The 27783-nt window shown below is 31.7% G+C and overlaps 1 protein-coding gene across 9 annotated transcripts in view; it reads right to left on the bottom strand.

Annotated features, from left to right (window-relative positions):
• Window positions 1-666: 666 nt before the first annotated feature.
• The window catches only part of LOC143047778 (uncharacterized), a 101714-nt gene continuing 74597 nt past the window's right edge, over window positions 667-27783 (bottom strand). For 8 of the 9 annotated variants that reach the window (XM_076221027.1, XM_076221029.1, XM_076221031.1 and 5 more), the window contains 6 exons: window positions 23605-23678; window positions 11182-11315; window positions 8663-8855; window positions 7954-8037; window positions 7478-7528; window positions 667-5805 (listed from right to left, as the gene is read on the bottom strand). In XM_076221027.1, the coding sequence (XP_076077142.1) occupies window positions 2744-5805; window positions 7478-7528; window positions 7954-8037; window positions 8663-8855; window positions 11182-11315; window positions 23605-23678 (3598 nt within the window). In that variant the 3' untranslated portion in view covers window positions 667-2743. The remainder of the gene's footprint in view (window positions 5806-7477; window positions 7529-7953; window positions 8038-8662; window positions 8856-11181; window positions 11316-23604; window positions 23679-27783) is intronic. The other variant, XM_076221032.1, reaches the window with a different exon arrangement.

A 27783-nucleotide genomic window follows, 5' to 3' on the forward strand; every position in this document is an offset into this window, starting at 1 on the left:
GTATCCTTAAATTGATTGATTGTTGGTTACTTAATGTCCAGTGGCAAATATTTCATCCATGCTCAGGATAACCATTTCCTTAGAACTTAAGCTTATGATTGAAGATTTTTCCACCCTTACTTTTTATGTTTGTTCTGTTTGCCAATTTATTTCAACTCTTGTACGTCTGTGTTAATGGAAAAATTCCAATTTTGTTTTGTCTATGTGATTAAACATGGGATCATATTTCAAAACTTGTAGGTAAATATAACAATAACATTAACGGTACCAATTTTTCTGCACCAGATGCGCATTTCGACAAATAATGTCTCTTCAGTGATGCTCGTGGCCAAAATATGTAAAATCCAAAGCTTATATAAAAGATGTAGAGCTATAATCCAAAAGTTCCAAAAAAGTATAGCCAAATCCGTGAAAGGAATCAGAGCTTTGCATGAGGGAGATACATTCCTTAATTTATAATACTTTTTAACATTTTGTAACAGCAAATTTAATAACACAAAAAAATCCGTATTTTCATGCCAGTATTCCGATGCAAATATTGTATGACTATTTAGTTCCTCCCCAAAGGGTGTGGTTTGTGAACCAGCTGTATTTACAAGTTGCAGCCTGTTAGAGTCAATTTTAGTCTACATAGAACTATTAACAAGTGGCCATATATGAAACACATTTTGTATAATTAAATATATTTTTGATCATCTTTGAATACAATAATCAATTAGTTATAACAAAAACAATAATAAGTTTCAAGTAGTAAACATTTTTTAAATCCAAATATATATATGTAGGTACATAATTTGCACTCTAATTATCTATGAAAATGAGAATGAATTAGTCACATTTAGCATAAAGAATGCAAGTATCTATGTAATGGACTGTTTTTAATATATTGATGATATTTTTTCATTGACATTGTATATTCAATTAAGTAATCTTTAATTTTTTTTAATAAAAGTGGAGAGATTTTTTTTAACAATAGGAAAATTTTCATCAAAAAAAATTTATTAATTTATCAATTGAACATTCTAAAGTTAAAAATCATTTTTGTTTACTTTTGATATTTATTGAAAATATAATTTCTATCTGAATATATTCTTATTTTTAGTATTGAGATTACTGAACAATTGAAATGCCTATGTAAAATCTATGAAATGACAACTTTTATAAGTGGATGAAATTCTATAATAACAATACATGCATTAGTGTCGACTTGAATTTCATCAATATAAAATGTTTTTATTTGTTTTTACATAAGCACTGTACATAAACCAGTACATACACCACTCAATAAGTTAAAATTACAAATCATACTATATTTGGACTACTAATGTAGTGAAGCTTTATTGGTACAAAATGATGACCAGCATACTGTACATTGTCCAGTATGAAATAATGATATGAAAAATGCATCACAGGAAAAAACTAAAACCTGCAAGCAAAACAAGGAAAATACTTGCTCTTTAAAATATAACTAATAATGCTTTTTTCCTAGACATTGTGTCTAAAATCAAAATAGAGAGTTCAAGGTTCATTTAAAAATCCAGTTCTACTTTAAACCTTTGAAGACTAGTGTAATTATCTGTCCTAATGCTAGTAAGATGTCTTTATTTTTCCCTAATTCTAAATAATGCTATCTGGATAACAATAAAACTTGAGTTATCTCCCCTCATACAGAAGGAATTATCTCCCCTCATACAGAAGGATTTTGTCCAATAATTATGATCATCAAAATTTCTTGAAATATGAGTATTCCCATGTTTGAGGTAAGATTAAAAGAAAAATACTGATTGAATGAAAATATTAATCTAATGATAAACAATATTTTGTCTAAATCTTGAGATTTTTAGTAACAAAATTTAACAACATTCTTACTGAGAAACATTTTAACTTATGTTTTAAACAAAAAAACATGACATTGTGAATAGATATGGCTGTGTTGATAAAAAAAACGGAATGCATTTCCAAAAATAATAATTTACAAAATAAATAAACATCAGTAAAATCAAATACCAAAAGCACTCATCTGATAAAAAACAAGTTCAGGATTTACAATGAAATATATTTCCCACTAATTCATATTCATTAGAAAAATTTAATATCTAGACTAGTTTGTTTTTAAAATAAATAGGGAAAACAATAATAAATATGGAGATTAAACATTAAAACTGTTTATATTAAAACAAATTAGAAAAATACAATTGCCCAGTGTCAGTGTCACCAGACCATGTATCCAAATTGGCACACATTTATTTACTTAAAATGAAAAAAAAAATGCCTTAAAAGGTATAATTACATCCTTATGGAAGACTTTTCAAATCTAAATTAAAAATCACAGATTTTTTTTTAACAACAAATGTTGTTTACATCACAACCTTCCTTACACCAGATTCCTACTCTCTTAAATAGTTCATTCAAGCATTTATTCAACTATTCATTCATGAAAACTGCTTAATATATATTTTTGTTGTTGTTAAATCAACAGAAATTTTAAAATGAGTACAATTTTAAAATTCCTAAACACTTGAACAGTAAATGTGTCCAATCTTAAGCAATTCTATTAAAAAAGTGTATTATTTTAATTCATACCATGCTGTTTCCATGGTGACAGTTTTTTTTTCGTTGTAAGATATAAGTTTTATATAGATAAATATTGTAGCACTCATTAAGTTCAAAGTCATTGTGCTCTGAAAATTTTCAATTATGTTAACTATTATACAAATGAATGATTCTGGATGAAACTATAAAATCACAAATGACTAGATGAGACAACATTTTTAGGTAAATTCAATTTCTTAATTGATCTTTCTAAGTTCATTCGATGACCAACTTGCGTTACTCCCAAGTCCAAATAATCATTCCGGGTAAGATTTTGCAATCTTTTACCATCAATGCACTTTTGTTGAAAGCTTGTCTTATATTGCGATAATTTTAAACTGTCTAACCAATCAAGTACGTCCAAACATTGCCAGTTATCAACAGACTTGGAACCAAAAGGTTTTGTCACTTGTCTAGATTTGTTCATTAAATCACGTTTTTCCTCCCCAAAGCTTGGGGGTGGAGGAATGACAGATGGAATTGTATCATAGCCCTGATTTGAGTTAGAATCCCCAAAACCAGGGGGCGGAGGAGCTATTAATTCCTCATAGTTATGCCGCTGTCGACCATATCCAGAATCGGCTTGATCATCAGATAAAGTAGAAACAGTCGACACAGAAGAAACTAAACTTTCATTGTCCTCCTGATTAAATACAGAACTTTGTCTAGATATATCACTATAGTTACTTCCGCTATCAAATCCCATTGGTGGAGGAATTATTTCTAGTTGCACAGAATCTCCAAATTCAGGAGGTGGCGGCAAAGAAGATTTGTCCGTTACTGAACTTTCCACAGTAACTCCTTTCACACTCAATTTTTCATTTGAAACTTTACCATTCATGTTTACCTTAGATTGTTCAGCCTTATTTATGCTGGCTATACGGTCTTTAATAGAAGTTTTATTTTGACCGATCACATCTATATCCTTTGTGGGTTTTAAGGATGAAACACCATTGTCCTTATTTTTGGATGACACGTTTTTCACATTACCATTTGGTATTTGACTTACAGAACTAAACACTTTGGTCCTGTCATTAGGGACACCCGTAGTTATAATGTTTTTATTTTGATCTCTAATAGGTACTTTTGAAGTATTTGTTGTACTTTGAGCTATTAATGGTGAAGTTGGTATTGTTTTTGCTGGAGACTTTGACCTGTCTGCAGGTTTACTGACCGTTTTTGGTGAATTGTTTGTTGCAGTAACACGAAGTGAAGTCTGACTTGCTTTTTTCTGCAAGTAGTCTTGGCGAGCTTTTTCTGCTAAAGCTACATAGTCAGTGCCACGAGGCGAACTGACAGAGTTCTCCTTATTTTCAGTTTTTGGTGTGCTTGTAATAATTGGCTTGTTAGAATCAGTTATTTTGGTGTCTGTTTTTACCTCCAATTTAACAGGTGTTTTGACAGCACCCCCATTTACTGTACTCATAATTTTAGTTGGCTCCTTTCCTTTCACTGCAACACTTTTTATCGGTTTTATATCAACCTTAGGAGGCTGCCTTTCCATTGTTGATTTAACATCATTTACGGTAGCTTTAGGCTCCACTGGTTTTGCCACTTTTGGTTTCATTTCTGGAGTTTTCCCAATATTATCACTTGAGAATGCTAATTTTGCGGACTGTAATTTCTTGGTTTTTTGAAGCTTTGTTTCTATAGCATCAATAACTGACGAGTCTCCTTTTTCTTCAAGCATTCTTCGTCGCCTAGCAACGGCTGCTATAATGGCTGCTTGATTGTCATCCTTTTGAGGTCCATCCTTACTTTCAGGTAAGGCAGAAATTTTTGGTCCTTCTATATCCATCCTTTGTTGACGTTTTCTTACAGCAGCTAATAGATCATTAGTCTCAATACCTTGAGGTGTTGTATTATTTTGCTTGGTTTTTTCCAAAGCTGGAGGCACTGATTTTGGAAGGGGAGGAGCAGGCGGCTCAGCTGGTGGCAGTGGTGGAGCAGGTGGTGGTGGAGGCGCTGCTGGTGGCATTGGAGGCGCTGCGGGAGCAGACGGTATATTTTCAATTTTTACTTCCTCCTTCTTTTGTGTAACTATTTTCTGCTCTACCTTTGGAGATGGTGTTTTAGATTTTGGCGAAGGAGGTTTAGGAGCAGCAGATTTTGCTGCAGATGGCAGAGGAGCTCCTGCTTTAGCTGGCTGTGGAGCTGCAGACTTTACAGTTGTCTGAGATGGTGCTACTGATTTTGTTGGTGGACTTGGAGCTGGTTCAGATGGCGGAGGTGGAATGTTACCAGCTGGAATGTCTGAACGGACAGAATATCTTTTCATTTCTGAATCAGTTGTTTTTCTATCACCAATGGAAATTACAGTAACTTTACTTTTGACCTTGTCTTCCTCAATGTCATAATCAGGTTCAGGCTCATATTTGCCTGTCTGTTTCTTCACATTAGAATGTACGTCTGCTGTTACAAGCAGTTTTGCATTTGGATGTTTTTGAAGATATGTTTTAGCATTGTCTAATACTTTATCCTCGGCAAAGGATACACTGTGTTTGTCGTCACTTTGGCGACTTCCTCCAGAGTTTGTGGAAGTAAGACTAGAATTTCTTTGATGAGCCTTTGATTTAACTTTAGGCTCATCAGTCATTTTAGCTGAAGCACCAGGTCGAAAACTAGATTCAAAATCATCTTGTGGAGCTGTTGAAATCTTTTCTGGTCTAGCATACAATGAAGTCCTACTTCCTATGGTGTTTATAGACACCACTTCAGCATTTGCTGGCTGAACAACGACCTCATCTTTCGGTACACCTGGAGCAGGTCTTTTAAACCCAAGTGCCCCAGGTGGGGGCGGAGGTGGACCCTTTGGTCTTTCTGAAGTTGAAGTTGAACTTTTCATTGAAAGACTGTCTTCTGGAACAGCATACACATAAGTTCCGTCATTTCTACGTTGAACACCTGCGGAACCTGGTACTACAGGAGTTGCATATACAGGCTCTGGCTTTTTGTCGGATAGATCAGGCGTACTTTGTGATCGTTCCATAGCACTCTGTTTACGTTCAGTATTATATTTATGTATAATTCTTTCTGACGGACTTCTATGGTCACTTTTTTCTGAATCATATCCTTCAATGTTTGATAAATCCACACATGACACACGTTTTGATGCATGTTTTGCTCTGATGGATGCTGTTTTCTGTTCAGTTGATACATTATGTTGTTCTAAGTTTTCTCTTTCAAATTCAGCCAATGCTAAATCTAGCTGATCTGAAATAAAAGAACGATATCGTTAATGAAATGTTTTAAATGTACAAATTATACGTTTTATGTTTAGGCATATACATCATGACATTGTAATCCTCATCACCAAGGTCAAGTTTACTTTATTTGAAACCCAACACAAGAAGAAAAATAATGGTCTGGCCTGGATAACAGTTAAAGAACAGCATAGACATATTTACACTTTTGGTTTTTGGTTTGTCTCTAAAGTGAAAGAACCTAGATCTGTCTCTGAAATAATCAATCACTTTTTAATCATGACATTAATTTTTAATTGTGATGCCATGTTAAGGGGGAACTTGTGCAGTTCAAATTAACTGCTGACAAATTTGCATACAAAAATGTCAATGTATCTATATAGTTATACATGTACAAGTAATAACATTTCATTAAATATTGATAATACAACGTTTGAAACCTCTAAACTTTTGAACTGAGGTTGAAGGTGCATCATAAATAATCTTTTTTTTAACTGGTTTGGATACGAAAAATAAATGTTTTCAATTTCTCATGCACCAGATATCTCTGATTTACACATGCAAAAAAACACGTCTGAATTTTATTTCTGATTCAGAGCATTTGACAACAATGTTTTCTGAAACAAATTTTACTGACTGCAAGTGTGACTAAAGAAGAAAACAGATTTATGTGCAATCAAATCAATTCTAAACTGGCTTGACAATTTTATATTTATTTATTGGCCTAAGAAATAGATTTTTAGCAATTATTTTTCTCTATAATAGTTTACACTACACTGTTCAAGTTTAATTTCATATTTCATATAATTACTGACATTTAACTCTATTGCACATGCTTATTTGTTTTCAACTAAACCAACCGTCACATGCACAGATGGCTATATAAATATTAATTAATCAATGGTTATGTAGTATTAACATTAAATCATTAAACAGAAGTTTGTCCTTGGTATATACCTGGTACATAAAAGCTCATGTGCTATGGCTATTAATCAACAATACGCTGTTAGAGGGAGAGAAAAAAAATCTGAACTTAAATTTAATTTTTAGTCACATTTGAAATATATTAAATTCTTTTTTCTTTATTTTTGTAAAACTAAAAGAAAAAAGGTACAGGAAACACAGAAGGGACATACAAAATTGTTGGTAAAATTAAAAAGCAACCCTTAAAAAGTCATTTTGTTGTGGCCTTCCAGTACATAAAAGGTGTAATAATTCTGTTTATCTGATTTAATAAAAGAAAGATAAAAGCCCATTAATGTTAACTGTATGTCATTTTATTTCCTTGACATTGTAATTAAATAAGCATTATGATGTGTCTTTATTAATATTTGCTCTTGAAAGGAAATATAAAATATGTATCTTCTAATTTATTTTTTTTAAATTTCTTAAATCATATTTACATTTTTAAAAAAAGTCACATTGATTACAGAGGGGTTTTGATCTTTACAGTTTTAGAACTTGTGTGTTGTTAGTATTCATAAAGGCGTGATTTCTGAAGCTCTGACTGAAGCAGGCATTACTATTTGTGATCACAGAGAGGAAAAAAACATGAACATGAACAAATACAATAAAATAAAGGAAACAAAACGTAGGCAAAAGCCAAAATGAAAATAAAATACAACAGTGCATCAAAAGCAAAACAAAGCTACTTTGACAATATCAATAAGAAAAATGTGCACCTTCACCGGAGGCTTGTTTAACATTGTCATTTGTACACTGTTCCTCAATGCCTGTTAAAGAGAATGTATTCATGTTAGGGAGGTTTAATGTATTAGGTGTGACAATTAGGTGTGGCAAGATAAAAAAAACAAACTTTTTTTTTTACTGTAGGAGTAAAATTTTAGATGCAAAAGAAACTTTGATAATTTGAAAAAAGTTATTAATCACAGTCTACCACTCCATTTCCCCCTTCTCTATGGTCTATGAATGAAATTGGTCAAATCTCTTGGATAAAAGATTAGATTATTAGAAGTAAATCATTTCTTAACATAAACATATTCCCGAAAAATTCTCACAGAAATCATAATGGGGGAGGACAGCTTGTGTTGCCATTTTACTGTAATTTGTCGCATTTAAAATTATCTAATAGTAAAGACTTAATTCCTCACCAAAAATAAGGACTAAAGTTAAATCAAGGATTTTTTAAATGTTTTACCTAATTCGCTTAGTCCCTCTGCTATCTGTCTGCCCTTCTCTTTCGAAAGTGAAGTCCTTGGGTCTCTTCGTGGTGGCTGGGGTGCTGGAAACGAAGATATATAATATGAAAATCATGTTCAGTTCCATCAAAACGGATAACTTAGTTAAAATTATTTTAATCTAGAAAAAAGGTATTAAAGATTTTTTAAGATTATTAGATGGTGTATTGTGTATGGGCCTTCCTTATCTTTTTGTAAGGTTAGAGCACTCAAGCTCTTTACTAATGTTGTTTTCACATCAATTTTTTTTTTGAATTTTCGTGTTAACATGTTTTTGGCATAAACTTGTGAATTTATTGAAGATGCTATAGTACAATTTCTTTTTTTTGTTTGACATTTATTTTTACAGCATTTTATATACTGTGGATCCATATTATTCGGTCGGGTTTTATGGTAAATGTTAATTTAAATTCAATGATTTCGACAAATACAAATTTTCTAGTCTTGAATGAAGATTGTGTTCATACCATCATTTAAATATGTGACAAATGTATTTCCCCCCCTTCATTCAACAGAAATAGTACTAATGAAAATAAATATATTCATAGTAGTCATGCAAAATTGAGAATGGAAATGGAGAAAGATGTCAAAGAGACAACAACCCAACCAAGAAGCAGAAAACATGTGTTTGTCAAGTTCTCTGTGTTTTTCTTCATATCTGGCACTGACCTTGTTTTTTACTAGCACTTGCACTACTGGTAGCTCTTGATGGCAGTGTCATTGTACCATCCATATGTTGCCAATTGACTGGGTTCTGTTGAGGTCTTACTGTCACGACCTTCATGGCCAGGGTATCTCCAGAGTTACGTATAACCTGTACCACTCGGTCATGTGATGCACGGACCACATTTTCACCGTTTATCTAAAAATAGAAGCAAATTTCAAAATGAATGATAAGATGACAGAAATCCTTTTGGAGTGTTGTTTTTTTTTTTTTGCATTTTCTGTTTTTCTCTCTCATCACATTAGTGTTATAAAAAAAAAAAAAATATTGCTAGAAACGAAGGGCACACTTTAAAAAGCTATTAACAGATTATCATTGGTCATCTCAACTTGATTGCTTTTTTCACTTTCACCATACAGGCTCAAGTGAGAAAATCAATAGTGTTGAGATGACCAACGATAATCTTTAATTTCATCATATTATATATGGACAATTTAAAAAAAAATATGTTGGGTCCTCTATGAGAGGCCAAAATGTAATGAGAAAAATATCAGAAAACAATGAAAATAGTGTAATGTTACAACTTCTTCAAATGTTTTACTTACTTAAAACCCCTTGAAAAATTTGTACACACCCTTATTATGCTTAACCTTCTTCTGTGTTTTACAAAAGTTTATACGATCATGTTTTTAGACTTTTTATGACTAGGATGTTTTAAATTTATTGACTTTTTATGACCTGTTCAATTAGACTATAGTACAGAATATATAATGAACCATTTCATTTTCCATCCCCTAACCACTAAGCACTCACATTAGTGTACTAAGATAAAACAATATTTTGCCTTGTGTTATCAATGCCTAAAGGACAAGTCTGATCACATCCATGAACATATTTTATACACATGTGACCTCAAATTTCAGGTCAAATCTTTTCAATTGGAACAATAAAACAAATTGATACAATCTTAACAATGATAAAATCCCAAGTAATAACCAATTTCACTCTCTTAAAGGAATTTCCCTGTAAGTTTCACTATTGTTCAGGCCTAGATAATGAACATTTCTCCAAAATTAAAAATTATTTCGACAAATTTATCAGCATTCTGGGGGTTGCTTCAGGATGTTAGCTCAAGGGAAAGCCACTCTCACTTTCTAACTTAAAACTATTACATATCTGAATTACAACAACTATGACGAACCATTGGAATTTACTTAATTTTCTCCAAAGATCTTATGGAATGCACATTGCAGTTTTTAATTAAGTATTTGATACAACAACTTTTAATTTGATCATGACTGCCAATTATACTTTGAGTGACAGCAACATTACACTACCACACTACTGCACTATGGAAACAATGTGGATATTATCATTCCGGGAACTTCAATTTTTTCGTTGGTTTTGTGGGTATAAATGAACTAAGAATGTAAGGGTGTATTTGTTTCCTTTTAACTGGTTTTAGTTTTGTGGACCTTTGATATTAAGAGTTCATCAAAACACAAATTTGACACAATGGGTTTGAATGAAGAATTTTTGAAATGAAATCAAGTATCCAGGAGAAAATCCCACAATTTTTCATGAAGCAACAAAAAATTGGTACCGATTAAACTAAATGTTTATACCATTGAAAGGATATAACCAATGTACTGAACTTCAAAATCGATGTCCAAGTATACTGGCCAATTTAGACCAAAGTATTAGAATGGTCAACCCCAAATGTTTTGTCAGGTTATATATAATTGCTTATATTCTCTTTCAAGTAAGAACCCATAAAATATCTCAAAGGAAACCAAGATTAAAACTCTCTAATAACTCTGGACAAAGTGGACCTTCTCTGGACCTAAACCCTTAAGTCATTACTAACAATAAATCAGAAGAAACAATTTTGTTCTTTAATATGGGAAAAATGCATCATGGTTTTCGTCATGACAGTAGGGGATCAGATCTACATAAAGAACACCCTTAAAACAAACACTTCATATACTGATAAATCAATACCATACTGTTTAATCAATACGAGATATCACATTGGTATTTCAAAATTTGTGAAATACACTTTGTATGATTTATCTATAGGTTTACATTGTTTCTGTTTTCAGACAACATTGACATCAATACTTTTACAAAACCGTGAAAATTTCAATTTAACACATTGGTAGTTACAACTGGTAAATGTTAAAGTGACGTATATAATTTTCTAGAGTTTCATTGAAGTATTGAATAATAATATCAGAATTCAGTAGATCTCCCTAACAGGCCTCTTTTTTTTTTTTATATCAATGAATTATCTATAAAATATTTAGATAGTTTATCTACCAGATAAATATTTGTGTAACCCTCTTACCAATGTTTCATATAAGCTTAGATTTATAAATTGAAAATAAAGATGATTTCATGTGATCAAGTCTGTTTGGTATTAGTTCTTTTGTTTTCATATGTCTCAAATATAACTTGTAGACTTTATTGAGAAACTTATTTGCTGTAAGGAATGTAAACATGGACATTCTGTTTAATGTATTACCTCTAATATAAAATCACCAGGTTTTAAACCTGCTCTGTCTGCTCGGCTGCTTGGGTCCACACTGTCCAAATATTGTAAGGCAGGGAACTCTGGTGTAGGATGGAAATCAAGCTCTCCATTTCTTGTACTTTGTGCTGAAAAAGAAAATATTTAGACTTTAAAGCAATATTCATTTAAAAATATTAGTTTTTCATACTTTCAGCTGAGGTTTTCAATAATTCATCACAAAATGTTATGATGATGCAATCTGGATAATGTTCTTTGCGTTTTCTCAAAATAATATGGTCCAATGACCATAACTGATTCTCTCAAAATATCTATGGAAGATCTTTAGTAAATTTCAAGTTGTGTTGTAATTGCTGTGCAGACTAACAGTGTAATTTTACTATCCACAACCAATCAGACATTAGCAGTGTCTTCAAGATATTCCTGTGATCAAATGATCTACTTTTTTCCTGAGAATTCTTATTTCCTATTCAAAAAGCATTATCTACAAAATTAAGGATTTTTACTTAAGTAAAAAAATGTTATAAGAACTTCTGAAAACTCTTGCGATTTGTGTTATTAAACCTAATTACCTTTTCTGGTATCATAACGATTTTTATGCTTTATAATCCTTCCTGATTTTATGACATTTCCCATTTTGTTTTTACAAATTTTGTAAAGCAAGTACATAAAAATGAAGTCACATCTATATAAAATATTCACAAATCGATGCTTTTTATCCAATGAACTACAAATTTAGATCTATAGCTTGTGACATCTGTTGCCCGCCATTTGTTGATTAAAATTTATCTCGAAGAATCTGCTGTATTATAGATTTTACCTTGCTTCAGATGTTCTTACATCTGTTTATAAGTTGAAATATATATTTGTTGAATATGAAATTGTTAAGTTTAATTGATTTTTCATGTACTTGTAATCCGTAAAAAAAAAATGCACTAATTTTCAATCTTGCAAGTCCAATTCACAGTCTTTTTACTACAGAAACATAATCTCAAATGTTTTTTTTCAACTATACCAAGTTGTTAAAACTTAAAGATTATCAAAACAAAACTGTTAAAACATGTTCCTGTCAGTTTTTTCAACATTCTGAACTAGATTAAAAAAATCCTTAAACAAATTGTTATAACATGTTGTTTTTAGTTTATTATATTTCATTATAGTCCAGTTTGTACAAGTCAACATTATACAAGTGTTCACATCATTTGAATATTTCAATTTAAAAATATAAAGAAAGATTAAAATTCATAGAAGACAAAACACTGTCCACCCTTCACGCTGTTTGTCCAATTCAAAGAAAAATATGTTCAATTGAGTCAAAAACGATTAAATAAAACCTTTTTAATCCGATTCTACGTTTCATTTGAAAAGAAAGAGTCAAAAGACTTATTTTAAGCATCAAACGCTATTAAATATTCTTTAAAAAAATTATTTAAAATTTTAAGACATATATTATTTCTTTGACAGTTAAGATGAATGAATATCAATTTCAGAGGGTCAAAGAAAGGCGAAATTAGGAATTCAGATTTACAAATGAAAAGATTACTTATAATAAAACATTTGTGATAATATCATATTTTACAAATCAACTTGTTGTGCTAAAAAGTAATTAAGATATAAGGGTCTAAACAGGAGACTGATCTTCAGATCATTGTTGATGCAAAATGTATATATGAAATATCTTTATAAAGGGAACAAGTATATGCTGTGATTATATACAACATTTGCAATTGCAACCAAATTGTCAAAATCTGTAACTTGAAAATACATGTTTTATGCCAAAAGAATCCTGTATAGGCCTTATATTAGATTAGAATGCCCATAATGGAGCTTTGTTATTTTTTTTATATACATATCATATAAGGAATTTGAAAGCAAAACATTTATACATGTAGTATGAATAAAGATCATTTTTTAAACTGATAGAGTTCAAACAATTATGCTAAGTATATACATAAATTTCAATGACATTTCTATCACTGTCATCCATGCGAGTACATGTTGAGTAATATGATGCCATGTAAAAAAAAAGGGGAATTAAACGTCTTATCGATGACAAATTTAGCTCAGTCAGGTCATGTCACTAAAAGATCTAAAATATGAGTATGATCAAATCCCCAAAAAGGGTGAAGGACATCAATCAGCCTATTGACAGTCGTATTTTTGTGTCCTTAAATAAAATACTGTGAATTTGTTGGTTACAAGTGAAGGTCAACTCAGAGGGGTCACAACATGAACATTTCTGTCTACTTGATTGATAATATACTACACTTTAAAATGGGAGAAAGTGTCAAAGTTCAAAGGTTGGACAAACATGCACAGGTCACTCTTGGTGACTTATAGCCAATAAAATTTTCAATTCAACAATCAAATGATACCAAAATGTGTGCAAATGAACTTATGAACTTATATGGACAGTGATGATTGGTACTTTGTGAGTTACCTTATCAAAAGTTTTGCCTTGAAGTTTTTTGACAGAAAGGATGGTGGTCATGAATTAAGAGTAAAGGGATCTTCAAATATTTAAGGATGGTGGTCGTAATATCCACTAAACCCTTTATGAAAAAACTGGGTTTCAATGAATGTATTATCAGTAAAGTGGATTGCTAGGATAATAAAAGCACAAGATATTCAATGGCAATGAGTTTTAAATCTGCTTAATCATTGGACACTGAAATAACTGCTACATGTAAATGGACCATTTAGTGTAAATGTTAGCCACATATGTTGAATAGTTTTTAAGTTAGTGAACCAAATGTACAAACAATCTGAAGATGAGAGACAGGTGTTACTAGGTTAACCAAGTGTCTTATGACACTTTTAAATACTGTCTTGGATAACCCCTCAGACTCCCACTTGGTTTGGTCAATAGTAATGACTGAACACATTTTAAACAAACAGCCATTAGGTTTATATGTATAAATTTTTAAGGATGGGGGTCAAACTCACTGCATTGGGCCCAAATATCCACTAAACCCTCTAAAGAACAATTTTCAATGAATGTTTTATCGGCAAATTAGATGACCCATCCAATAAAAGCACAAGATAAATGACAATAAGTTTTAAATCTGCTAAATAATTTGACACTGAAGTAACTGCTACCTACAAATGGACCATTTAATAAACTATTTATGTAAATATTAGCCACATAGGTTGAATAATTTTTAATTTAGTGAACCAAATGTACAAACACTTTGAAGATGAGAAAAAAGTGTTACTAGGTTAACCAAGTGTCTTGTGACGCTTTCAAATACTGTCTCGGATTACCCCTCAGACTCCCACTTTGTTTGGACATAAGTCTGAACAATCGTAATGACTGGACACATTTTAAACAAACAGCCATTAGGTTTATATGTATAAAGTGGTAAAATAAACAAGGTGTGTTCAATTCTAATATAAATATTGTAAAGGAAGGTAGTTAAATTGTAATTTATTGCCATGCTGTCTTAAACAATGATGATAAGTAATATAGTCCTGACAAACAAAAAAAATTACTTCAGTCCTGTAAAAGAGCACAAGTTATAAAATACTAAATATGGAAAGTGTTAGAAAAAAATGATAATATAAATATAAATGGAAAAGGAGAAGGTTCACGAAGGGTTAAAATTGGCCCTGATTTTTTCATGTTTTTTTAATCGGGCCAAAAAATTACAAATTTCACATAGAAATACTTGTGATAATACTATTAAGACAAAAATAGTTTTTCTGGCACTTTCCTTTACTATTTATGGAGCAATGACCCCTTAAATGAGCATAATTTGTATTAAAAGGTCAATTTTGGTACTTTTTGTCCATAATTTCAATTGTTTTTGGCATAATTAACCTTGGCCTCCATCTACGATCCAAAAAGTTTTTATATTGATGAAATCTATATTAAAATTGGAATCTTTTGGTTACAACACATTTTGGATCGTAAGTGGCGGCCAATGTGTTTCAAAAGCTTTTAGGTCTGAAAAATGCACAAAATCATCATATTTTGACAAAATGTCCAAAATTGGCTTACTTTTGGCGAATATCTTGTACTCTTATGAAAAGAACTGATATATTTAGCATTTATACTTTTGAAATAGACCCATTTACGAACCAAATTGAGACCTTTTTGGTGTTTTATGATAAAGTTGATATTTTAGGCCATTTTGTGCCATTAGTGAACCTTGTCCTTTGCTGTTAAACTTAAATTTCTCGTTTGCATATACAAAAACATTGGATTGGAATCTACAGAACAGAAATTAATAAAAAGAGAGTGAGAAAGATGTCTCTGAGATAGCAACAAACACAATTAACTAAATAGATATCAGAAGAATGTTTATGAGTGCTAATGAAACAACTCTCCAACCAAGTCACAATTTGTTAAAGTAAACCATTATAGGTCAAAGTACGGCCTGCAACATGGAGCCTTGGCTCACACCGAAGCAAGCTATAAAGGAGCCTCAAAGACTGAATAAATTTAACACACTAAAAATTTGCCAAGAACATGAAAACACTGAAAGGGGGCAGGCACTTTCTACATCTTGCTGGGTAAACTTGTTTTTTGGGATCTGCACCAACCCTGTTTTAACTTTGATCAGTGGACTACAAAATGTACATAAAAGAACATATACCAGTACAATAAAATCAAAATGGAAAAGCATAAATTTTTTTGTGAGCCTTTTTCGTATGGTTGCTTTCTCAATTATGTTTACTCTTCATCTCCTTCATTTAAGTTATAATCATTGTGGAAATTAATATAAAATTTATATATGGCTTTAAACTTGTAACAAAAGGCTTTAAGGGCCATTATTGAGTTAGAGAAAACATCGCTTTGGCCTTTGGTCGTGAATCAACCCATATGAACAATGAAAATAAAGTTTAGCAGCCACATAAACCTTGAATACACAATAAAGCAAAGACCAATAACTTATTCTTTTTTTCTTTTATGCTTATAAATTGTACTTCTAACAATAAACTAAGTCTTCAACGGAGGATATCAACCCCTCCAATAAGTTCAAATTTTATATCTGGATCCCTGAATATATAGCCAGTTCAATGACCAAATATGTATGCAACAAGTACCTCACTGAAAACCCCATCTTTAGAACTTAAGTTAGCATAACAATAAAGCAACAATCAAACATTTCGTGTGTTTTTAATCCCTCAAATATTTGAAAGTGTGTTGCCACATACAATTACATCAATAGGACATGATATTTTTGGCTAAAGTTTAAAATCATGAATTTTTCATTCAAAAAATGAACACAGCTGTCCTGACACATTATAAAACACTCAAAATAATGAGGTCAAGTGAATTTTTTTTATCATCTAAAAGATATTTTACACCCCATTTGATCACAGGAATTCTGGTCACGAAATTACTTTCCCATTATGTGAAGACTTGAAAAAGATCTCAATCTATTTTTTTCTTCTTAAGTGTATTGTTTATTTAGGGTTTAAATTCACAATGATCTTTTAACTACGAAATCAAGATGTTTCCACTAACTAATTTTCAGAAGAAAACTTTTAACATAGATGAGACGAAATAAAAAACAAATTACATGTACTTTGTTTTTAACCTACAAATATTTAAGCACAAATTCATTCATTAAATACTCTTTTTTGCCAAACTGTTTATGAAAGATCAATGTTATTTATTTTGGAGTAGCAAAACTTTACTCTTATGTCAGCATTTCAGATTCCTCAGATTCTATATCATACATTAAGCTTTTTCGCATAGAAACTGGAGAGATTTGGTGTTAAATTTTAGAAAATATATCTAGCATATCTGAAAAGCTGGACAAACTTAGCATTAAATTTTAGAAAATGTAACTAGCATTTAAGCAGGACAGATTTAGAATTAAATTTTGGGAAATGTAAACCAAATAAAAAGAAGCTGAATTCGGTCAAACATTAATCCAAGGTAATGGCTGCATATCACATTTCAATCACACCTTTAAATCCACACTTATCACTCGGTAGACTCAATTGGAGCAACATTTAAAAAGAGATTACAAAATCTTTTACTACATAATTTAAATATTCACCACATAACTATTTTCTTAATCGACCTCTGTTTAACCTTGAGGCAATATGGAACATACATAATTAGACCATTGAAGTAACATAGACAAAATAATACTTCTATGATTAGACAAACACCCCAATCTGACAGCCTTGGAGTACTCTTCATTATAGGATTAAATTGCAGGACTTCATGATAACCGACGTTTTTGAAACTTTTAATATATAGTAAATACATGTACCAATGTAATTCATACATTACAATGCAATTTAGCGAGGTATTTGATATCATGTTACTGGAGTTCTTAGTGTTGGGTGTTTAGTGTATATCAACAAGACTTTTTCTTTACAATGCAAATAGACAATTTGATAACACATTGTACGGATCATGTACCAGATTTATTCTAACAAATCCCATTTCTCACTTGACAAGACTCACATTAAGTAAATACATTTTTATTTTTATTGGCAAGGGTGTAAAGTTTTAGCAAAGGAGGCTTAAAATTCCACCCTAACAAAGATTGTAAAGTAAACAGGGCAATAAAATCTGTCAAAAACGAAGTGAACAAGATCGGGTATCTCCAATGCATTGCGTAAAATGAACAAGGGTAGATTATATTTCTTATGATTTTGGTGTTAGGTCCTTAAATGTTGTCAAATTGTACAGATCAGTATCAATGTCATATATAATAATTTTAAATCCAAGCTATCAGATGGAGGGACGTTACAAAATGGATGATTGTCTATTCGCAAGATTGCGTATCAACTATTTTCAGAATCCAGATTGTATTATTTGACTTATAAGCACTTAGTGACTTAGAAATTTTAAATTCAAGCTATCAGATGGAGGGACATTACAAAATGGATGATTGTCTATTCCCAAGATTGCATATCAACTATTTTCAGAATCACGATTATAATATTTGACTTATGAGCACTTAATGACTTAGAATTTCAAAAGATCAACAGCCTCATTATAAATCGAATATCATTTTTTATTTCTATATGCAGGTGTTTTACATAATCAAATATTTTTGTACTAGGTGTATTATTGTGAGGTTGAATAAACGTGGTAGGGTATATCATTATCTAGAGTAAGTATAATGAATTAAACACAGAGTGCGGTGACAAAATGTCAATAAAACCTATACCATTTAAAAATATAAAATCGCTTTTTTGGTGTAAACTAGGCTAATATAATACTTCCATTATGTGAAGAATTGTATTTTAACGTTCATTCATGAATTCTGAAATTTTTAATCCAATTCTTTTATATCCTTTTTATTTTAAACTGGGTAATATAAAAACAGAAAATTGACACGAAAAATTTAAATTCCTTACAGCATTTTGTGTGACACAACATTTCTCAAACTCTAGACTGCTTTAAATTTGAAAACTTAACGGCGTAGGATGGACATAAGTCATATAACAAAAGATGCAGAGATGCAATTTGTTTCTTACACAAATTCTTAGACCATGAGTAGGCTAGTTTTTACCTATTTTTCAAATAAATTGCCAAAAATTTGTGCTCTTTTCATGTCCCTTCATCAGTCATGTTCACCTGTTTAAGAGGGTTACTAGAGAGGGTAAGTATGTTCATGCAGGAAAATTAAAAAAGAAAAGTGTTTTCGTGATAATTTTTAACCTTGAGTTGAGCAGTTCTAAAGTTGTTGTTCTTTAAGAAACTCTGTGAATAATGACAACTCAACATGAAAATCCATTTAGTTTAAACATATTTATTTATAGTGGATTGGGAAACAAGTTTTGCAACTTATATTAATCCCTTTCCACTTTGCGGGTGCGAGTGCTGCCTTGTAGCGGCATTAGCCTACTCTTTTTCGAAATCTACAAGGGTGTCTTTAACGTGCAAGAGATTTGGCTCTCTCTTAACACGGGTCAGCCATTTGTCGTCCCCTTCCGACGGACTATCATCGTTTCCTCAAGACCATACTCGCAGATGGTGTCAAGGGAAAGCTGAAAATTGAGTTCCTGAAATTTTCATCCCAAACGGGAATCGAACCAGGAACCTTTGTGCTAGTAGTACGATGCACTAACCACTACACCACGGCTCTCGTGGACAGCAATAGAAAAGATTTTGCATGAAAATAATCCTTCGGCACCCTCTTTATGAGCCTTTGTGATGGAAAAATCTAGAGAACTCCAAGGAAATAAGACAAAATGAACTTTGACCAAGGTAGAGATGAACATATGTGAACCATGAGATGATTATATAAAACTAGAGGCTCTAAAGAGCCTGTGTCGCTCACCTTGGTCTATGTGCATATTAAACAAAGGACACAAATGGATTCATGACAAAATTGTATTTTGGTGATGGTGATGTGTTTGAAGTTCTTACTTTACTGAACGATTTTGCTTCTTACAATTATATCTATAATGAACTTTGCCCATTAGTAACAGAGAACTATATTAGGTAAAAATTTACATAAATTTACCAAATTAATGAAAATTGTTAAAAATTGACTATAAAGGGCAATAACTCCTTAAGGGGTCAATTGACCATTTAGGTCATGTTGACTTATTTGTAGATCTTACTTTGCTGAACATTATTGCTGTTTACAGTTTATCGCTATCTATGATAGTATTCAAGATAACCAAAAACGGCAAAATTTCTTTAAAAATTACCAATTGGAGGGCAGCAACCCAACAACCAGTTGTCCAATTCATCTGAAAAATTCAGGGCAGATAGATATTGACTTGATTAACAATTTAACTTCTTGTCAGTTTTGCTCTAGATGCTTTGGTTTCATAGTTATAAGCCAAAAACTGCATTTTACCCCTATGTTCTATTTTTAGCCGTGGCGGCCATCTTGGTTGAATGGCCAGGTCATTGGACACATTTTTCAAACTAGATACCACAAAGATGATTGTGGCCTAGTAGTTTCAGTGGAGATTTTGTAAAAGATTACTTAGATTTATGAAAAATGGTTAAAGATTGACTATAAAGGGCAATAACTCCTAAAGGGGTCAACTGACCATTTTGGTCATGTTGACTTATTTGTAGATCTTACTTTGCTGAACATTATTGCTGTTTACAATTTATCTCTATCTATAATAATATTCAATATAATAACCAAAAACAGCAAAATTTCCTCAAAATTACCAATTCAGGGGCAGCAACCCAACAACCGATTGACCGATTCATCTGAAAATTTCAGGGCAGATAGATCTTGACCTGATAAACATTTTTATCCCATGTCAGATTTCCTCAAAATGCTTTGGTTTTTGAGTTATAAGCCAAAAACTGCATTTTACCCCTATGTTCTATTTTTAGCGGTGGCGGCCATCTTGGTTGGTTGACCAGGTCACGCCACACATTTATTAAACTAAATACCCCAAAGATGATTGTGGCCAAGTTTGGATTAATTTGGATCAGTAGTTTCAGAGGAGAAGATTTTTGTAAAAGATTACTTTAATTTACGAAAAATGGTTAAAAATTGACTATAAAGGGCAATAACTCCTAAACGGGTCAACTGACCATTTGGTCATGTTGACTTATTTGTAGATCTTACTTTGCTGAACATTATTGCTGTTTACAGTTTATCTCTATCTATAATAATATTCAAGATAATAACCAAAAACAGCAAAATTTCCTCAAAATTACCAATTCAGGGGCAGCAACCCAACAACCGATTGACCGATTCATCTGAAAATTTCAGGGCAGATAGATCTTGACCTGATAAACATTTTTACCCCCGTGTCAGATTTGCTCTAAATGCTTTGGTTTTTGAGTTATAAGCCAAAAACTGCATTTTACCCCTATGTTCTATTTTTAGCGGTGGCGGCCATCTTGGTTGGTTGACCAGGTCACGCCACACATTTTTTAAACTAAATACCCCAAAGATGATTGTGGCCAAGTTTGGATTAATTTGGATCAGTAGTTTCAGAGGAGAAGATTTTTGTAAAAGATTACTTTAATTTACGAAAAATGGTTAAAAATTGACTATAAAGGGCAATAACTCCTAAACGGGTCAACTGACCATTTTGGTCATGTTGACTTATTTGTAGATCTTACTTTGCTGAACATTATTGCTGTTTACAGTTTATCTCTATCTATAATAATATTCAAGATAATAACCAAAAACAGCAAAATTTCCTCAAAATTACCAATTCAGGGGCAGCAACCCAACAACCGATTGACCGATTCATCTGAAAATTTCAGGGCAGATAGATCTCGACCTGATAAACATTTTTATCCCCATGTCAGATTTCCTCAAAATGCTTTGGTTTTTGAGTTATAAGCCAAAAACTGCATTTTACCCCTTTGTTCTATTTTTAGCCGTGGCGGCCATCTTGGTTGGTTGACCAGGTCACGCCACACATTTTTTAAACTAGATACCCCAAAGATGATTGTGGCCAAGTTTGGATTAATTTGGCCCATAAGTTTCAGAGGAGAAGATTTTTGTAAAAGATTACTTTAATTAACGAAAAATGGTTAAAAATTGACTATAAAGGGCAATAACTCCTAAACAGGTCAACTGACCATTTTGGTCATGTTGACTTATTTGTAGATCTTACTTTGCTGAACATTATTGCTGTTTACAGTTTATCTCTATCTATAATAATATTCAAGATAATAACCAAAAACAGCAAAATTTCCTCAAAATTACCAATTCAGGGGCAGCAACCCAACAACCGATTGACCGATTCATCTGAAAATTTCAGGGCAGATAGATCTTGACCTGATAAACATTTTTACCCCGTGTCAGATTTGCTCTAAATGCTTTGGTTTTTGAGTTATAAGCCAAAAACTGCATTTTACCCCTATGTTCTATTTTTAGCCGTGGCGGCCATCTTGGTTGGTTGACCGGGTCACGCCACACATTTTTTAAACTAGATACCCCAATGATGATTGTGGCCAAGTTTGGTTTGATTTGGCCCAGTAGTTTCAGAGGAGAAGATTTTTGTAAAAGTTAACGACGACGGACGACGACGGACGACGGACGACGGACGACGGACGACGACGGACGACGGACGACGGACGCCAAGTGATGAGAAAAGCTCACTTGGCCCTTCGGGCCAGGTGAGCTAAAAAATGAACTGATCAGTCAGAAAAAGTATAAAATGCCTTAACTACATTTTTGCTATAAAATGTCAATATGTATTAATATTTTGCTTTCTCATTTACATAATAAATTGTATAAAATTAGTATTAAATTGAAATGGCTCCAAAAATTCTGCAATGAAATACCTTTAAAGCAATGAACTTAAGTTTACATAGATGTGAACTGTTATAAATATACTTTATCACAATTCCTATCAACATGTTGAATTTGAACTGATGATTTTGCACTGACTTTAAACATTTCAGCTCATGAATAGTGTCACTATCATCAATTATTGTCCTTTAGTGTAAATAACCTATCTCAATTACAACAAACATGTACCATGTGCATGCTTTGGGGTTTTAGATACTTAGATTACGGAACAAAGATAATAAGTTAAATTTTATGCATTCAATTAACAAAATATCAGAGGACTAAACTTTATATAAGCTTGCCACGCCTGACAAAGACATCCTTTTCAGACAGAATATAATTTTTCATAAACTAAAAGGATGATCTCACTAATTACCATATGTCTAATTTATCATACACTTCATTACATTGTTTTATTTGTGTACTTGTTTATTATTAATATAAAAAAGAAGATGTGGTATGATTGCCAATGAGACAACTATCCACAAAAGACCAAAATAACACAGACATTAACAACTATAGGTCACCGTACGGCCTTCAACAATGAGCAAAGCTCATACCGCATAGTGAGCTATAAAAGGCCCCGATAAGACAATGTAAAAGAATTCAAACAAGAAAACTAACGGCCTTATTTATGTAAAAAAATGAACGAAAAACAAATATGTAACACATAAACAAACGACGACCACTGAATTATAGGCTCCTGAGTTGGGACAGGCACATACATAAATAATGTGGCGGGGTTAAACATGTTAGCAGGATCCCAACCCTCCCCCTAACCTGGGACAGTGGTATAACAGTACAACATAAGAACGAACTATAAAAATCAGTTGAAAAAGGCTTAACTCATCAGATGGAAAGTGTGTTTTATTTAATTTATCATAATGCCATTTTCATTTTCTTGTATAATCACAGGCAGTAGTTAAATGCAAAAAAGAGTTCACAGAATTGTTAATTGTAAAACATGGCTTGATAATTCATGATGGCTGAGACAATTATTCTATGCAACATGTTTCTTCATTTGACATATTTTTTATTCTTGTTTTAAGCATATGGTAACATGTGCCATTCAAGTTTAAATAAAATATTTGGTTTTCAAGATGCCTCTTTTTTCTCTCATTCCTCCATACACATGCAATGTTCATTTAGGCAAATTAAAGAGCTAGAACTCACAAGATGCAAGACAAACCCTCAGCTTGCCAGTACTTACATTTAGCTCCTCTGAGAATAAAGCCATAGCCCTCTGGTCCTCTTTGTAATACTACAGTTCTAGGAGCATAATCACTGCAAAAGATCAATATCAAATTATAAGTACATCATAGTTTTATCATTTACATACAAAATTTGACAATAAATCATTCATACATGCTATAAAAAGATGTGGTGAGAAGTATGCTCCCTTTAATAAGACAAAAAAGGCTAGGATGCTTCACATGTTATAGTGTGCCGGTCATAAGCCAGGAAACTCACAAGTTGCTGTTACTGATTCTCAATATTTACTAGTATATAATGTTGGTGTTTTTAGTCTTGGTAGTCTCTACTGAATTCATTCCCAAATGACCTAGACTTACATTGACAGACACTCAACATATATAGACACATTTTATCACTGAGAATCCAATGTTGAACCCACTACATGTCTTTTTTACGTTGTCTCATTGGCATTTACCTTAAATACCCTTCAAACAAAATTCAAAATTTAAAACACAACAGTTTAAGAATAACAGTCTTGGAATGTTCATAAATATTATATGAAATTTAAAAAAAACAGGCACCAAGTAAATGGACATTTGTTTGTTTTGGTTTCTTCGATGAACTGACTTAACTCTGATAGTTGACCTATATCTATGTATGGCATGATTTGATATCAATTGTGGTTCCACTAGGAATTTTCTGTTATGCTTTAGTTCTCTGATAAGGCAAATATACAATTTTAAGAACATTTCATGTTTTCTACTCATGTTTTAAGTAATTACAATTTATATTTGAACTGAAAACACTTAACATTCACCTTAATTTTGTATGTGTAGTACTTGTACATATCTATAGTCACTTATAATCATGAAACAACATAAAAACCAACTGCAAAATGCAGTAAAAAAGACATTAAGTGGCATGAAATTACATCTGAGACAAATATACACAAGAGACCAAAGCATGAGGACATAATGACTTTCCCACTCTGCCACTTACTCAAACTAAGACATTTTTCAAGCAACTCCATTAGATAACCAATATGAATGTTACTTAAAATAGATTATGAAAGCTTATGTAATGGCTCAAAACTAAAGAAAATTCAACATAACAACAGCCATAGAAGCAACAGAGACTTTTATGAGCTTTTAAAATAGTCCTTGGTCAAGTTTCATCTAACTCCCCTACAAACAAATTGTATATTTTCTTTACAACGTGTCAAAAATTGCTTCTGTCTTATGGTAGTAGAAAATGGAGGTTTATTGTAATTATAAGGAAGTTACGTTTTTAAGTTGTTCTGATATGAATAAAAAATTACAGGATTGCAAGTGAACCATACTGTCACATTAAAAGAATATATGACCTTGTTTTTCAATGACTTACTTTGACAGAGATGTTGTCCTGACAGGTCTTACTGTCACCAACCGCAGAGTTGCACTTTTTTTAAGTAATTTTTTTCTAAACATTTTCTTTTTTGTACTTCCTCTTTATGTCAAAGAAACCATTTTACAAACTTCTACTTTCTCTTAGCGAGGTCATAATCTCATTTTGATCTAAATTATCATATCCACAATTCAAAGTATTTTTTTATCCTTTTTTAGAAATATAAACTTCCAAAATATGTCTGAATATCCCAAAAGACAAAAGGCAGAGATTGTCATCAATGATTCAATTGGTTAACTCTGCAAAGATCAGAAGCTACAGAGATGAAGGGAAATATATCTAATCACCATAACTCTTGACATGGACTTCGACTATTCTAATCTAATCATATGATATGCAAAATGGACGATTAAATTAGACAAATGACGTAAATAGTTGAATAGTATACTTTGAATTTTCTCTTTGTTAAATTAAATTAAATGTTTCCTTTTAAAAGTGCTTTTTGTCAAATCTTTATTACCTGTTGTTTCAAATCATTTTCTATCATTCGTTTATTTTTTACCAAGACACAACAAAACAAGCATATCATGTGGTTAAATGCCCCCCAAATTTTGATTTACTCAACAAAACTTCTAAATTAATTCAATGTATTTGCTTACAAATGTTTAATTTGAAAAACATATGTGGCACAACAGGAAATATGTGGGTACAAAAACACAAAATTGTTGCTTGCACATGACCAAAACCCAAATCAAGGAACATCACTTTTATTGTTGATCATTGTCTTAAAGAAAAAGTGAGCAGCTGAGGCCTAAAAATCAGACCAAAATAAAAAAACATCTCACTGTAAGATAGTCCCATGAACCTGTTTGAGCTGGATATATAATACACCAGTTAATAGTTTACATGGTTTATGTGTATGGTCTCATTATCTCTATACATATACATACGTTACATGTAACCTCACATTTATTTGTTACTAAATACTTTATTGTACTAATAAACCCAATGCTAAGGGGATTCAGTGTAGTCTAAAAAAAATCTCTCTCAAAGTGAAAATGAACAGTGTCAATAAACAGAACACTAATTTTCAGAAATTGGTGAGAAAGACTTAAAAGTATTTATAAATCCCTTAAAATAGCACATTTGGTTTAAAACCCACTTCATTTTTAAATATTGACTTACAAGCATATCAAATCTCAAAGAATAACAGACAAACCAGTTTTAACCAAGCCACAAGAATGATATCCTTATATATCTAACCCACAAAAACTAGGTCAAATATTTAAGGAAATGATTATTGCTTACATTTCTTCAACAAAATAAATTTAGCTTTTTTTATCCTGTTTTAAGGATTTGGAAAATTCTGTTTTCAAACAATTAATTTGGTTAGTCCATTTGGCATTATCCAAAGTTGTACAATATGAAACCAATGAAAGTAAAATAATTAATTCAAAGTCAAAGAGATATTGACAAAATCAAAACAGAAAGTTAAGGTGTCCAAAAGACAAACAAAAGTCTACAAAATATTACAATGTTAACTTAAAAATCTAAAGATTGATCAATATGAACCCCAACAAAAACTTATGACAATCTCAGGGACTCTATAAGAATTTGAAGCAAGAAAAAAAGAGAAAGAAATTTCAATTTTCTACTATCAGAAAAATGATATAAAGGCAAGCTGAATAGTTAGACAAATAGTAAGCTGCCACATGAAAGTTGGATTAAATTTCACCTACATTATTGCATAAATTTTGCTTTGTGTGCAGTTTTGAAATAAAAGACAATTTTTTTTTTCTTTTCATGTAAGCTAAAACAACCGTAGCAATGAGCTGACAGACAGAAGAAGACATTAGTGTAATGAGATTACTGCAGACTTGACGGGCAGACGACAGTAATAAATGTGAATATAAAACAGACAATAGTAACAAGGAAATAAATACTCCATCATTGTCCCCAACACCTTATGTATTAAAACATAATGTTTTGGTCAGCAAGTTGTCCATTATGCTTTATTGATAAATGACCAATGTCATTTTGGTTCTCATGAATTCTAAACTGATAAATTTGTGTTTCATGTTCAGTGGCAAATGTTGCATGCATATCAGGATGATTACATGTTAATGTAATAAGAAAATGAAATTATGACTTTCAAGTCAACATGGTCCACTAATATTTGTGGTTTCGATAATGAATATTTCTTAAACAAAATATGGATTTCTTCAAATTTATGTGCTTTAGGCAAGCTCACTATTTTGGTTTTCCTACTTTTATGGACTAGTACCAATTTGTTTTATAGTGAGCATAGAAGTGCTTTCTTTTCCCTCTTAGCTGAGAAACTGGAGATGAATTACGTTTGTTGACCGTCTTACCACTTTATTCATTTATGGTCACATGAAAACCAAGAGAATTTTGTCTTTAATACTCATACAGGAAGTTAAAGGTTTAAAGAAAGCACTGAAAACTGTGAATCTTTTAAAAAATCATCTTATTGGTTTTATCTAATGATGACAAATCAGGGCGTTAATTTTTGCCCATCGACCTTCCTATGTATGACTTCAGAAGATTTCAAAATCTTGTACGAATCAATTATTAACAATGAAAAAGTATGAGTAAATGTTAAAGCAAGACACCTATTCAAAACACAAATAGATCAATATTTACAAACAATGATGATCACATGTTTGTTGATATTTATAGATGTACACCTGGATACGGTAATTAATGTAATAATTTAATCATAAACCCATTGGTTAATCATTACTACTCATCAATAACTACACTTATTAATAGTAATAAACGATCGGCCATA

The sequence above is a fragment of the Mytilus galloprovincialis genome, chromosome 10 (genome assembly GCF_965363235.1).
Source record: "Mytilus galloprovincialis chromosome 10, xbMytGall1.hap1.1, whole genome shotgun sequence".
NCBI classification, from domain to species: Eukaryota; Metazoa; Mollusca; class Bivalvia; order Mytilida; family Mytilidae; genus Mytilus; species Mytilus galloprovincialis.